This window comes from Hemitrygon akajei, chromosome 9 (genome assembly GCF_048418815.1).
Source record: "Hemitrygon akajei chromosome 9, sHemAka1.3, whole genome shotgun sequence".
Classification (NCBI taxonomy): domain Eukaryota; kingdom Metazoa; phylum Chordata; class Chondrichthyes; order Myliobatiformes; family Dasyatidae; genus Hemitrygon; species Hemitrygon akajei.
The window spans coordinates 65,730,379-65,746,599 of record NC_133132.1 but is presented as its reverse complement, the minus strand read 5'-3'; the positions used below and the strand labels follow the sequence as shown (position 1 = coordinate 65,746,599).

Sequence of the window (16,221 nt, the reverse complement as noted above, 5' to 3'; positions counted from 1 at the left end):
CCACTTTGGAAGGAATAATAAAAGAGCAGATTATTATTTAAATGGTGAAAGATTGCAGCATGCTGTTGTACAGAGGGACTTGGGAGTTCATGACTCACAGAAAGTTATTACGAAGGCAAATGGAATGTTGGCCTTCATTGCTAGAGGGATTGAATTCAAGAGCAGGGAGATCATGCTGCAGCTATACAGGGTACTGGTGAGGACGCACCTGGAGTACTGTGTGCAGTTCTGGTCTCCATAATTGAGGAAGGATATACTGACTTTGGAGGCACTTTGGAGGTTCACCAGGTTGATTCCAGAGATAAGTATGCACCTTGTGGAAAAGTATTAAAATGGGGGGGCAAATTATGAGAATATTATGTAGGAGAGTTAATTGGAAACAGCTGTTTTTTGGCAAATCCACTTCTGAAATGTGGAGGATGTTTATTAACTGCATTGAGGCAATGTTCCATGTATGTTCCTATAAGGTGGAAGGACAAGGATAGCTAGGTAAGAGAATCTAGAATGACAACAAGGCAAAAGAAGCTCAGACCAAACAGAGCCCATGAGAATTATAAAGGAGCTAGAAAGGAATTAGGAGGGGCCATAAAGTATTCTAGGCAGGTAGGATTAACAAAATTCCCAGGGTATTCTATACATATTTCATAGAGCAAGAGGATAACTAGGGAGACAATAGGACCACTTGAGGATAAACAAGAGAACAAGTGCTCAGAGGGAGAGGATGTTCAAAGTATGTATAGATTATGTATGTCTGTAGTGAGATGCTGAAGATGTTCTATAGGTCAGTTGTGGAGAACGCCCTCTTCTTTGTGGTGGCGTGTTGGGGAGGAAGCATTAAGAAGAGGGACGCCTCACGTCTTAATAAGCTGGTAAGGAAGGTGGGCTCTGTCGTGGGCAAAGTACTGGAGAGTTTAACATCGGTAGCTGAGCGAAGGGCGCTGAGTAGGCTACGGTCAATTATGGAAAACTCTGAACATCCTCTACATAGCACCATCCAGAGACAGAGAAGCAGTTTCAGCGACAGGTTACTATCGATGCAATGCTCCTCAGACAGGATGAAGAGGTCAATACTCCCCAATGCCATTAGGCTTTACAATTCTACCGCCAGGACTTAAGAACTTTTTAAAAGCTATTATTAATGCTTTTTGAGATAGTGATTTAGATGCATATCATATTTTTTACTGAGTTAAGTATTGTATGTAATTAGTTTTGCTACAACAAGTGTATGGGACATTGGAAAAAAAGTTGAATTTCCCCATGGGGATGAATAAAGTATCTATCTATCTATCTATCTATCTTGAGATTCGTCTCCTTACAGTCGACCAAAAAGCAAGAAACCTGAAAGAACCAAATTAAAAATGAAAGACCAACACCCAATGTGCAGAGAAAGAGAGGGGAAACACAAAACACGCAAACAATAGAAGCAAGTAACAACATTATGAACCAAATTAAGCCCATAAACCAATATCCTGGAGCAGCCGGAGTAGGCCCAAAGCCTCTGTCTCATGTTCATTATATAGCAGGCAAATCACTGGAGAGCTCAGACACGAAGTGTGTAGCAGCCAGAGCAGTTTTATAGCTTCAGTGCCATGGAGAGAAGTGAATGTCATGGGAAAGCGAGCAGAATTGGCCTGACCCTCGCCTCCAGTCCCAACATCCTGCCTTTCCAGTCTATCTGGGCTGGCATTTTAAGTGGTCCAAATACTGGGTCATCCCTCACATTAGGATCCGGGCCCCACCACAGCAATACTTTCTCGGCCTAGACTTTGCCACCCAACCTGATCCCTTTCTTAACCTTTTCACATTGGCCTGGTGCTTAAATCAATCCAACCTCGCACCTGGTTTAGGTGGCAGATATTGAAACTCCTCTGCCTCGACTCCTCTCCAACTGCATCCCTGACTCTGAAACCATCTCGAATGCATTCCATTCTGACTTTACAATGCACCAGCATGGCTCACCTTTCAAGTCAGCTTCTAAATTAGTACTTCTGAGTCATAGAGTCACAGAGCACTTTAGCACAGAAACAAACCCTTTGGTCCATCTAGTGTTTGCTGAACTGTTATTTCTGCCTTGACCATTGCTCTCCATACCCCCACCATCCATGTACTGATCCAAATATCTCTTAAATGTTGAAATCAAACCCATATCCACCTCACTTCCACTGGCAGCTTGTTCCACACTCCCAACACCCTCTGAGTGAAGAAGTTCCCCTTCAGGTTCCCCTTAAATATTTCATCTTCAATCCTTCATGTATGAGCTCTACTTCTAAATTTATCCAACCTCAGTGGAAAAAACCCTTCTTAAATTTGTAAATCTCAATCAAGTCTCCCCTCATTCTTCTAAGCTCCCGGGAATAAAGTCCTAACCTTTTCAAGCTTGCTCTATAACTCATCCTCAAGTAACAGCAAAATACTTGTAAATTTTCTCTGCACACTTTCAATCTTCTCTTTTTCCTGTAGATAGATGACCGAACTGCACACAATTCTCCAAGTTAGGCCTCACCAGTGTCTTGTACAAATCCAACTTTAAATCCCAATTCCTGTACTCGATACCATTTTGTTATTTATTTATTTATGTCTCCATCTCTATCTCTATACAGTGTGGAACAGGCCCTTCTGGCCCTTCAAGCTGTGCAACCCAGCAACCCCCGATTTAACCCTAGTTTAATCACAGAACAGTTTACAATGGCCAATTAACCTACTAACCAGTACATCTTTGGACTGTGGGAGGAAACCAGAGCACCCAGAGAAAATCTACATTTTCCACTGAGAGGACATACAGACGCATTATAGATGACATCGGAAGTGAACTCCAAACTCTGAAGCTCCAAGCTGTAATAGTGTCGCACTATTAGGCTACAGTGGCGCCCCAGATTTATGAAGGCCAATGTGCCAAAAGCTCTCTTTACAACCCTATCTACCTGTGATGCCACTTTTAAGGAATTATAGATTTGTATTCCTAGATTCCTCTGTTCTACAGTACTCCTCAGTGAACCCTACCATTCACTGTGTAAGTCCTACTCTGGTTTGTCCTCCCAAATTTCAACACATCACACTTGTCTGTGTTAAAATTACTTCTGCCATTTTTCAGCCCAGTTTAGTAGCTGGTCCAGACCCAGCTGCAAGCTTTGATAGCCTTCCTCATTGGCCAGAGTCAAAATCAGAATCAGGTTTAATATTATTGGCATACGTCGTGAAATTTGTTGTTTTGTGGCAGCAGTACATTGCAAGATGTAATAATAAATGCTATAAATTACAATAAATATTATAGAATTAAATACTGCAAAAAGAGAGGGGGTATAAACTGAGGTAGTGTTCATTCAGAAATCTGATGGCAGTGAGGAAAATATTGAGTGTGTGTCTTTGGACTCCTGTACCTTCTCCTTAATGGAAGCAATGAGAAGAGGGCATGCCCTGGATGATGTTCCTTAATGACAGTTGCCACCTTTTTGAGGCATCGCCTTTTGAAGATGTCCTCAATGCTCAGAGAGCTAGTGCCCATGATGGAACTGTCTGAGCTTGGAACATTCTGCAGCTTTTTTTGATCTGGTGTAGTGCCCCCTCCATACTGATCATTGATACAACCAGTTAGAATGCTCTCCATGATACTTGTAGAAATTTGTGAGAGTCTTTGGTGATGTACCAAGTCTCCTCAAACTCCTATTGAAATAAAGCCGCTGTCAAGCCTTCTTGGTAATTGCATTAATATGTTGGGCCCAGGATATGCTGTATCTTCAGAGATGCTGACACTCAGGAACTTGAAACTGCTCACATTTTCCACTGTTGGTCTCTGGATGAGGACTGGTATGTGTTCCTTCAACTTCCCCTTCCTGAAGTCCACAATCAATCCCTTGGTCTGACGATGAGTGCAAGATTGCTGTTGCAACATCACTCCACCAGCTCACTCCTGTATGTCTCCTTGGCAACATCTGAAATTCTTCCAACAAAAGTTGCATCATTAGCAAATTTTAGGATGACATTTGAGTTGTGCTTTGCCGTATACTCATGGGTGTAGCGAGAGTAGAGCAGTGGGCTATGTACATGTCCTTGAGGTGCGCTAGTGATGATTATCAGCGAGGAGAAGATGTTATTTCCAATATGCACTGACTTTAGTTTCCTGAAGAAGAATTCAGATTCAATTGAAGAGGGAGATACAGAGGTCCAGCTTTTAGAGCTTGTTGATTAGTACTGAGCGTATGATGGTGTAAAATGCTGAGCTGTAATCAATAAACAGAAGAGTGGCATAGGTATTGCTATTGTTCAGATGATCCAAGGCTGAGTGGAGAGCCTGTGAGATAGCATCCACTGTAGACCTATTGTGGCAATCAGCAAATTGCAGTGGGTCCAGATCCTTGCTTAGGCAGGAGTTGATATTGGCCATGACCAAGCTCCCAAAGCACTTCATCACAGTAGATGTAAGTACAACTGAGCGAAAGTCATTGAGGCAGCTCACCCTGTTCTTCTTGGGCACTGGTATGATTGTCGACCTTTTGAAGCAGGTAGGAAACTTTTGGTACAATAGTGAGATGTTGAAGATGTCATTGAACACCCCCGCTCTTGGTTGGCACAGGTATTCAGAGTCCTACCAGGAAGGGTTCACCCTCATGAACAATGTTCTGACATCAGTCTTCAAGAAAGATTATAGGGTCATCAGATGCTGCAGGGATTGTTTTATTCTCCCTTTCAAAGCATGCAGAAAAGGCCTTCAGCTCATTTGGGAGTGAAGCATCACAGCCATTCATGGTGTTAGGTTTTGCCTTGTAGGGAGTAACGGCCTGCAAAACTTGGCAGAGCTGACCTGCATCTAATTCTGCCTCTAACTTCAATCAGAATTGTTCTTATGTTCTTAAAATAGCCTTCCTTAGGTAGTACCTGGACTGTTTATTTAGTTCTGGATCACCAATCATGAATGCCACACATCTAACCCTCAGGTGACTATGAATTTCCTGGTTCATCCACAGCTTTTAGGTTGGGTATGCCTGGTTTGCTCTCAAAGGCACACACTCATCCACACAGGTCTTGATGAAGTCAGAGTACTTATTCAAATTTGAAGATGAATCCCTGGATATTGTCCAGTCCACCGACTCAAAGCAGTCCTGTAAGCGTTCCTCTGTCTCCCTTGACCATGCCTTCCTGGTCCTCGCCAATGATGTTGCAGTCTTTAGTCTCTGCCTATACACTAGGAGTAGAAGTACAGCCAAATGATTGGACTTTCCGAAGTGTGGGCATGGGATGGCACAGTAAGTGTTCCTGGTAATGGTATAAAAGTGGTCAAGTGTGCAAGTGTGTTGGCTCCTCTGGTTCTGTGGGTGATATATTGATGGTAGGTGTTCAGAGTCTTCTTCAAGCTGGTCCGGTTGAACTCCCCTGCCATAGTAGGGAAGGCATCAGGATGTTGTTTCAAGACTGCTGATGACAGTTCCTCCAGTGCCTGCCTGACGTTGGCCTGAGGTGGAATGTACACAGCTGCTGGGATAATGGCAGAAAACTCCCTCAGCAAATAAAATGGTTGCAGCCTAACTGCCAGATGTTCCAAGTCAAGTGAGCAAGATTGAGACAGGAACATAGAAACATAGAAAACCCACAGCACAATACAGGCCCTTAGGCCCACAAAGTTGTGCCGAACATGTCCCTACCTTAGAAAGTTCTACGGTTACCCATAACCCTCTATTTTTCTAAGCTCCATGTACCTATCCAAAAGTCTCTTAAAAGGCCTTATCGTATCCGCCTCCACCACTGTTGGACTGTCACATCTTTCCACCACTATGTTAATCATGAAGTATGCTCCCCTTCGTCTACCTTTTAAAAGACTCAATTGACAAGTGTTTGCGGAGAATCGTGAAGCCATCAAGCTGCAGCTCTATGGCTGAACTGGTGGGATGTCCCTCTGGTACTGCAATTTTGCCCTGAGGTCTTCAATTTTATTTTCCAGAGATTGTACATTTGTCAGCAGGGTAGTTGGAAGTGAGAGTCTAAGGCTTCTGTATTTCAATCATACCTGTAGATTGGCTTGCTTTCCGCTCTACTGTTTTCTTAAAGGAGAACTGCAGCCTGCCGTCCAGGGTCTGTGGATTTTGAGGATTAAAAGATTTTTTTGAACATCTTAAAAGAGTGTTATTTACTTAAGTACCCATGGCTGTGACTATGGATTCCACCTGTAGTAGTTCTAAATGGGAATACTTAGTCTCATTGGAGTTGCATGCAAGGAATCACCACATATATGATGCCATCTTGTGGACCATCTTAATTTAATCACCATAATTTGCTTCAAGGCAGCAAGTGCCTTCTCCTCTGTAATCCACATGCAGTCTATGATTTCATTGCTGTGTTCCCTCAGTTCTATAGACACTGTGTCCTTCTCCCAGGAAACTACAGATGCAAAAATTCAATTTAAAATCTACCACGTCTCATTTGGCTCCCTGAATAGATAACCATGCTGATCTTCAAAAGGACCAATTTTGTTCCTTGCAATCCTTTTACTCTTAAATCTGTATGTCTGTAGAAGCTCTTGGGATCCTCTTTCACCTTGTCTTCTAGAGCAACCTCATGCCTTCTTTTAACCCTTCTTATTTCCCCCTTAATGTTTTCTTGTACTACTTATACTCCTCAAGTACATATGTTCTTTACTGCCTATACCTGCTATGCACCTCTGTCTTCTTAAGACATAGGAGCAGAATTAGGCTGCTCAGCCAATCTCAGCTGCTCTGTCATTTCATCATGGTTGAATTATTATCCCTCTCAGTCCCATTCTCCTGCTTTCTCCCCATAACCTTTGACACCCTTACCAATCATGCTACAATTCAACTCATCCACGGAATGCAATTTTGCCCTGTCATCTGTTTGTCTTTCCTCAGTTTCACTGCACACTGCATCTTCTTGTATACTAACTGCCCTATCCTCAGCCCTATCATTCTAGTTTCCATGCCCCTGCCAAATTAGTTTAAAACCTCCCCAACAGCTCTAGCAAGCCTGCCCTAAAGGTTATTGGTCCCTCTCTCAACCTTTCTCCCACCTTCTCCCAGTAACCTTTGATGCCCTGACTAATCAAGAACCTGTCGATCTCCTTGTGTATATATATCCAATGACTTGGCCTGCACAGCCATCTATCGTAATGAATCCCACAGATTTACCACCCTCTGGCTAAAGAAATGTTTCCTCATTTCTGTTTTTAAATAGATTCCCTCTATTCTGAGGCTATGCCTTCTGGTCTGAAAGGAAACATTCTCTCCAAATCCACTGTACCTAGGCCTTTCAATATTTGATGGGTTTCATTGAGATCCCCCTCACCCTCCTAAACTCCTGCAAGTACAGGCCCCGAGCCATCAAACACTCCTCATATACTAACTCTTTTATTCCTGGGATCATTCTCGTGAACCTCCTCTGGACACTCTCCAATGCCAGCACATCTTTTCCAAAACTGCTCACAATACACCAACTGAGGTCAGGCCAATGCCTTATAAAGCCTCAGCATTACATCCTTGCTTTTGTATTCTGCTCTCTTGAAATGAATGCTAATATTGCAGTTGCCTTCGACTCAACCTACAAGTTAACCTTTGGGATATCCTGCATGAGGATTCCCAGAATTAAGAAATCTGAAACACTACCCCCACACCATTCATCAGAGAGTTTTTCAAGAAATCCAGTACCACTTCTTCTATCACTATAGAATGCTCTATGGTGATCTCACTAAGCTGCTTATCCTTCTCTTTAGTGAATACTAATGCAAAGTAAACGAGAATGGCAGGGGGAAAAATGTTGTTAAGCCTACATACAAAGACTGGAATCATAAGATTGAACGTGGTGAGAATAATGTTCTGAGTTGCATCTATTTCAATTCCAAATGTTTTGTAGGGAAGGCGGATAGGTTTAGAGCATGGATCAGCACATGGAATGATGACAGTGCAACCATTAGGGAGACTTGGTTGCAGGAGAAGCAGGATTGTTCCAGGTTTCCTTTGTTTTAGACATGGTAGAGCAGCAAGGATTAAAGGGGGAGGGGTGGCATTTCTAGGTAAGGAAAATGTCACGGCAGTGCTCAAGTAGCACAGACTTGGAGGGCCTGTCTACTGAGGCCATATGAGTGGAACGGAGGAATAAAAAAGGGATGACCATATTAATGGAATAGTAGTGCCTATAAAAAGTATTTCCCCTCCCCCCAGAAATGTTCATGTTTTATTGTTTACAACATTGAATCTCAGTGGATTTGATTTGCCTTTTTTTTGACCTGATCAACAGAAAAAAGACTTGTGTCAAAGTGAAAACAGATTTCTACAAAGTGATCAAAATTAATTACAAATATAAAACACAAAATAATTGATTGCGTAAGTTTCCACCCCCTTTAATATGACACACCAAATCATCAATGGTGCAGCCAATTGGTTTTAAAAGTCACATAATTAATTAAATGGAGATCACCATGTGCAGTCACTGTGTTTCAATTGATTGTAGTAAAAATACACCTGTATCTGGAAGGTCCAACTGCTGGTGAGTCAGTATCCTGGCAAAAACTACACAATGAAGACAAAAGAACACTCCAAGCAACTCCACTAAAAGGTTATTGAAAGGCACAAGTCAGGAGATGGATACAAGAAAGTTCCAAGTCACTGAATATCCCTTGGAGTACAATTAAGTCAATCATCAAGAAATGAAAAGAATATACCACAGCTGTAAATCTATGTCTCCATCTAAGTGTGCAATGTGCCATTTATAGTAATTTATAATAAATAAATAGTTACATACAACAGGACAGTTGATATAACACAGAAATACAATTGTATCAGCATGAATTAATCAGTCTGATGGCCTGGTGGAAGAAGCTGTCCTGGAGCCTGTTGGTCCTGGCTTTTATGCTGTAGTACCATTTCCCAGATGGTAGCAGCTGAAACAGTTTGTGGTTGGGGTGACTCGGGTCCCCAATGATCTTTCTTACCCACCTGTCTTTGTAAACATCCTGAATAGAGGGAAATTCACATCTATTGATGCACGGACTGTCTGCACCACTCTCTACAGAGTCCTGTGATTGAGGGTAGTACAGTTTCCATACCAGGCAGTGATGCAGCCAGTCAGGATGCTCTCAATTGTACCCCTGTAGAAAGTTCTTGGGATCTGGGAACCCTTACCAAACTTCTTCAACCGTCTGAGGTGAAAGAGGCACTGTTGTATTTTTTTCACCACACAGCTGGTATGTACAGATCACATGAGATCCTCGGTGATGTGTATGCCGAGGAACTTAAAGCTGTTCACCCTCTCAACCCCAAATCCATTGATGTCAATAGGGGTTAGCCTGTCGCCATTCCTCCTGTAGTCCACAATCAGCTCCTTTGTTTTTGCGACATTGAGGGAGAGGTTGTTTTCTTGACACCACTATGTCAGGGTGATGACTTCTTCTCTTTAGGCTGCATCATTATTATTTGAAATAAGGCCAATCAATGTAGTGTCATCAGCAAACTTAGCAGATTGAAGCAGTAGGTGGTGACACAGCCATGGGTACACAGAATACAGAGAGTAAAGGAGGGGGCTTAGGACACAGCCCTGAGATGTACCTGTGTTGAGGGTCAGAGGGGCAAAGGTGAGGGAGCCCATTCTTACAACCTGCCAGTGATCTGTCAGGAAGACCAGGATCCAGCTACACAAGGCAGGGTGAAGGCCAAGGTCTCTGAGCTTCTTGTTGAGCCTGGAGGGAGTTAACTGTTGCCCAAGTTAATTGTAGCCCAAGAACAGCATTCTCACATAAGCTGAACTGTAGCCCAAGAACAGCATTCTCACATAAGCACCCCTCTTCCCCAGATGCATAAGGACGGTGTGAAGAGCTGTGGCTATTGCGTCATCTTTCGATTGGTTGTGTCAGTAGGCAAATTGTAGGTGGTTCAGTGTGGGTGGCAGCATGCTGCAGATGTAGTCCTTGACCAGCCTCTCAAAGTACTTGCTTATTATTGAGGTGAGTGCAACAGGATGCCAGCCATTCAGACATATTACCTTGGGTACCCGCCTTGGGATGCCATCTGTTCCCAAAGCCTCGCAACTGTCCACTCACTGGAAACATCTGCCTGCTTCTGCCTCAGAGATGACCAAGCTGCAGATCACATCAGCTTCTCTCCTTGGGCTCATTCATGTTGGCAACATTGAATCAAGCGTTAAAAAAAGGGAAAGATTTAGCTTATCTGGGAGAGAGGCTGCGATGTTGGAAACTCCACTACGTTTAGCTTTGAAGTCTGCGATGGTGTGCAGACCTTGCCATAAGCTGTGTGTATTGTTGGTGGAGAGTTGAGTGTGGATCTTGTCCCTTTATTGTTATTTCACTGCCTTGATGACTTTGCGCAGATTGTCGCTACATTTCTTAAGTTCCTGCTGGTCACTGGCAATGTAAGTTCTGTGTGTCACGTGGTAAGTGCTACTTACACGGAACTGTTGATCCAAGGTTTCTGGTTGGATTAACCCTAACTGATTTCTGGGAGCCAACGTCCTTGATGCACTTCTGGATAAAACTCGTGACCCCTTCCATGAACTCTGAGACATCCTCATCATGAAAGACATTCCAGTCGATCTCATCAAATCAGTCCTGTAGCATGGAGGACCAGCAGTGGACGGCTTTAACTATGGCCGCCTCTTGTTTCAGCTTCTGCCTGTACCTCGGCAGCAGCAAGATGGAGGAGTGATCTGAATTTCCAAAAGCTGTAGAAAGGAGCGCTTTGTAAGCGTTGTGGAAGAGAGAGTAGCAGCGGTCGAGAATGCTATCTCCCCGTGTGCTCACCTGGATTTGTTGGCAAAACTTCAGAGAGACTTTAGTCAGCGACACTCTATTAAAGTCACTGGCGATGATGAAGGCAACCTCTGCGTGTGCGGTCTCCAGGGTGCTAATGGTCTCATATAGTTCCTTGAGAGCCAGGTCAGTATCAGCCTGCAGTGGAATATACATAGCTGTGAGTGACTGCAAGAAGAGGACTAGTGAGAGAGGCCTCCAAGAGACCTGTGACAACTCTGGTGGAGTTACAGACTTCAGTGCCTGAAATGATAAGAGTAAGCACATACAACAACTGTTGTCCTGCTGCTTCACCAGTCACAGCTTTATGGGAGTGTGGCAATGAGAAAGCCACTGTTTGGGGGAAAAATCTCCTATGAAATCTCATCTAGAGTTTGCCAGAAGGCATGTGGGAGACTCTTGAGTCAGCTGAAAGAAGGTTCTATGTTCTGGTGAAACCAAAATTGAGCTTTTTGGCCATCAGACTAAACACTGTGTTTGGCTTAAGCCAGATACTGAACATCATCAGAAACACCATCCCTACCATGAAGGATAGTGATGGCTGCAACATGCTGTGTGGATGCTTCACTGCAGCAGGCCCTGGAAGGCTTATGAAGGTAGAGAGTAAAGTGAATGCAGACTGCAAGAGAACTGTGACTTGGGAGAAGATTTGTTTTCCAGCAAGACAATGACACCAAGCATAAAGCCAAAGCTACACAGGAATGGCTTATAGATAACAAATATAATGTCCTGGAGTGACCAAGTCAGAGCCCAGACCTCAATCAAATTAAGAATTTGTGGCTAGACTTGAAAAGGACTGTTCACTCACAATCCCCATGCAATCTGACAGAGCTTGAGCAACTTTGTAAAGAAGAATTGGAAAAATTGCAATGTCCAGATGTGCAAAACTCACGGAGACCTATCCACACAGACTCGGGCCTGTAATTGTTGCTAAACATGCATCTACAGAAAACAGACTTGAACGGGGTGAATACTTCAATCAATCAATTATTTTGTGTTTTATATTTGTAATTATTTTAGATCACTTTGTAGAGATCTGTTTTCACGTTGACACAAGAGTATCAAAATCAGTGTCAAAAAAGCCAAATTAAGTCCACTGTGACTCAATAATGTAAAACAATAAAACATGAAAACTTCCAAGGGGGGGTGAATACTTTTTATAGGCACTGTATATTATAGACCACCAAATAGTCAGTGGGATTTAGAAGAGAGATAGTTGAAAGTTGCAAAAAAATAAGCTTGTTGTAGGTGATTTTAACTTTCCAAATGTTGACTGGGACTCTCATAACATATCAGGATTAGGACAGAGTTGGTCAAGTGTGTTCAGGAAAGTTTCCTTCATCAACATGTAGAGGTCTCAACTAGAGAGAGACCTATTCAATCCCAATTTGAGATCCCAAGTGGATCTTCTATTAGGGAACGAGACAGAAGTGTGTATAAGGGCACAATCTGGATCTAGTTCCATTAGTTTCAAGAGGTCTGGGTATAGGTCTGGTCCTTGGGTTTGAGATTCTGAATTAGAGAAGCACCAATTTTGATGGCATTCATTCTCTGCAATTACATTTATTATTACCATTAAAAGGATATTTCTGTTCATTTCATAAGAAGAACATATCGCTCCAGTTCTCAGATCACTACACTGGCTTCCTGTACTTCAGGGGATTGATTTTAAAATTGGTTTATAAAGCACTGAATGATCCAGGGTGGAAATACAACTCTGATCTCTTGCTGCATTATCAAATCAAGTCAAATCACTTTTCATTGTCATCTCAACCATAACTGCTGGTACAGTACACAGTAAAAATGAGACAACAATTTTTAAGGACCATGGTGCTATGTGAAACAGTACAAAAACTACACTGAGCTACGTAAAAACAACACAGAAAAAAACTACACTAGACTACAGACCTACCCAGTACTGCATAAAGTGCACAAAACAGTGCAGGCATTACAATAAATGATAAACAAGACAATAGGCACAGTAGAGGGCAGTAAGTTGGTGTCAGTCCAGGCTCTGGGTATTGAGGAGTCTGATAGCTTGGGGGAAGAAACTGTTACCTAGTCTGGTCGTGAGAGCCTGAATGCTTCGGTGCCTTTTCCTAGATAGCAGGAGGAAGACAAGTTTGTATGAGGGGTGCGTGGGGTCCTTCATAATGCTGTTTGCTTTGCAGATGCAGCGTGTAGTGTAAATGTCTGTAATGGCGGGAAGAGAGACTCTGATAATCTTCTCAGCTGACCTCACTATCCGCTGCAGGGTCTTGCTATCTGAGATGGTGCAATTTCCGAGCCAGGCAGTGATGCAGCTGCTCAGGATGCTCTCAATACAACCCCTGTAGAATGTAATGAGGATGCGGGGTTAGGAGATGGACTTTCCTCAGCCTTCACAGAAAGTAAAGACTCTTCTGGGCTTTCTTTGCTATAGAGCTGGTGTTGAGGGACCAGGTGAGATTCTCCACCAGGTGAACACCAAGAAATTTGGTGCTCTTAACGATCTCTATGGAGAAGCCATCAATGTTCAGCGGAGAGCAGTCGCTCTATGCCCTCCTGAAGTCAACAACTATCTCTTTTGTTCACATTCAGAGACAAGTTGTTGGCTCTGCACCAGTCCATTAGCCACTGCACCTCCTCTTTGTATGCTGACTCGTCGTTCTTGCTGATGAAACCCACCACGGTCGTGTCATTGGTGAACTTTATGTACCTTCCTGAGCTCTCAAGCCATCTAGGGCAAGACTGCTTACCGTCACCAGGGTGAAAACTAAACATGGTGAAGCAGCTTTCAGTTGCTATGCTCCACCTTCCAGAAGATGTGAAGTCTGCCCCAACTTTAAGCTTTTTTAAATTGAGGCTTAAAACTTTTCTTTTTGCTGTAGCTTTTAACTTGAATCTCCTACACTGTAACTTCTATTTATGATATCTATTTTTGTGTGATTTTGTTCTGTGTATATTGTCTGAAATTTAATATTCGATTTTTTTATATCTTGTTTTGTGAAAAGCACTTTGACTGTCTTGTGTTTGAAAAGTGCTATACAAATAAACTTGCTTGCTAGTATATAAAGCAAAGGATTCTAAATCCTTGTTGAAAACTCCTTTGGTCCCTGTGTAAGAAAATAAGTGCTATCTTGCTACCGTCCTCTGATCTATTTCTATCAAAGTTATGATAGGAATAAACAATATGATAGGAAAATATATTGCTATTGAAATTAATGATATTACCACCCTCTGCAAAGTTTTCATATTCACCTGGTACTTGTTCAATGGTCCCAGTTTGAAACTCAACATGATGGGTACCAATGTTCTGCTAGTAGCTTGCACTGCGGCAGACACATGCTTAAAGTTTCACACTATTGCAATTCTGTAGAGCAGGTAAGTCTATGAAGGATCTTCCCTGCTCAACACAGTTCAATCTTGTAAATGTTCATCTTCATGCCGATTAGTGGTGTCTTAATAACTGCATTAAGATCAATAACAAACATTAAGAAGTAACTATTTATTTATAAAGGCTAATACCTCATTTAAATTATGTACATGTGGGGTCATCCATTCCTTGAGAGAAATTTATCTAACTAAACACCACATGATAATGTGGAGGAACATAATCTGATGTCATCCAGTGAGATACAGTAAACTCATTTTTGAAAATAAATGAAAGTAAAATAAATTTTACTTTATGTAGCCATTTTTCTCTCTACATATCACCTCCCAGGCACTTCCTTCACTCTTCCTTCCCACACAAGGTTCCATCTGCCCAACAATCCCTCGCTTGAATCTACCTATTGCGTCTATCTCCTTGTCAGATCTGGCAAGTGACTTGGTGATTAACTGGGATACTACCTGGATTAAAGAGTCAGTCTTGGGAAGAAAGGTTAAGCAAACTGGGGTTTTTCTCTGTGGAGTGATGAGAGATGACTTGATAAAGATATACAAGATGATAAGGCATCGTGAAGAGTGCACAGCCACTGGCTTTTTCCCCATGGCTGAAATAGCTAGTACAAGTGGCTTTTCAAGCTGATAGCAGAAATATATTGGGGTGGGGGGGGGGGGGGATGTCAGAGGTATCTGTTCTTTTATAGAGTGGTGAATGCATGGAATGAGTTGCCAGGGTTGATGATAGAGGCAGGTACATTTGGGTCATTTAAGAGACTTAGATATGCAGCTGGATGAAAGGAAAAAAAGAAGGGCTATGCAGGAGGGAAAGGTTGGATTTATCATGAAATAGGTTAAAAGACTGGCACAACATCATGAGCCAAAAGGCTTGTACTGTTCTACTGTATGGTCTACCTTCAGTGTTCCTGCTGCACCCCTCTCCCTTACCACTTTAAATTAGCTACCTCTCCTTTGCACTCTTAATCTTGATTCAGGGTCTTGACCTTTTTGCCTCCATGGATGCTGCCTGACCTGCTAAATTTCTCCAGCAGCTTTTGTTATGTGCAGTCTCCCTCATGTTTCCACTGTATTTTCTGTTGCTATTATCCATTCAGCTACTATATGTCTATATAGAGAAATACACTGCATGTAGTTGCCCTATTGACCATTTTGCCTGCTGTTGGGCTGCCTTTGGAGAACTTTGCATATACATTTCAGGAATCACCTACTCTTGCACATTTAATATCCGATTATTTATGTTGTATTCCCTGACATGTTGTTCTCCTCTCAAATCTGTTATCTTTCACACTGGACTGCATTTCATATGATGCCCCCCAAAAGTCCAAAGAGTTGAAATATCTCTTAAATAATTATTAATGCAAACATCAACAATATAAATTCTTTATTGATCTTTTGCAGGAATTATTGGAAATGGATATTTTCACCCAGCCAGACATTTCATACCTGAAGTCTGTAATTTGATATCAAAACTTGTTGTCTCTAGCAGGGTCCTTTGGCAGTGGACAAAGGTACTGATAATGTGAGGGATCATTTTCTTGAAAATTGCATTGTTCATATTATTATCATTAAAATTCAAACTGGCATATCAGTTTCAATGCTAACAGAGGGAAAATAAACACTGAAATTACTTTATTGTAAAATACAACCATTTCAAAAAGAGAATTAATTATGGGAATGTCTGCCAAACTCTCTCAGAATGAAGAGCTGGATGACTAGGTTTAAAAAAGAATTTTAAAACTGTCAGAAAGTGAAGATATCAAAGGTCAAGAATCCCAGAGAGTGAAAAAAGAAAACATTATATCTTTATTGTCCCTCCTATGATCTCAGGATGTCACAGACAGTTAAGTACACTGAAATACTTAATCTAAAACTTTATTTTTAAACTTACTTTTTTTCTTAGTTTTGCACTGGAGGGATACATTCATTATACGTAAAAGTATAAGATAAAAAATAACATGCTACATAACAGTGTTAAGGTAGTCTCCATTGACTTTACTAAGTCTCTATATTTGGAGCTTTTTCTGTGAAAGCCAGTGTGTCAGGCTTATGAGAAATGAGACCTCTATGGTGTATGCCAG

The 16,221-nt window shown here is 42.0% G+C and overlaps 1 protein-coding gene across 1 annotated transcript in view; it reads left to right on the top strand.

Moving 5' to 3' along the window:
* The window catches only part of LOC140732658 (dynein axonemal heavy chain 8-like), a 952,247-nt gene that overhangs the window by 693,165 nt on the left and 242,861 nt on the right, over positions 1-16,221 (top strand). Inside the window, exon 57 of the mRNA XM_073055351.1 lies at positions 15,542-15,651. Within this exon, the coding sequence (XP_072911452.1) occupies positions 15,542-15,651 (110 nt within the window). The remainder of the gene's footprint in view (positions 1-15,541; positions 15,652-16,221) is intronic.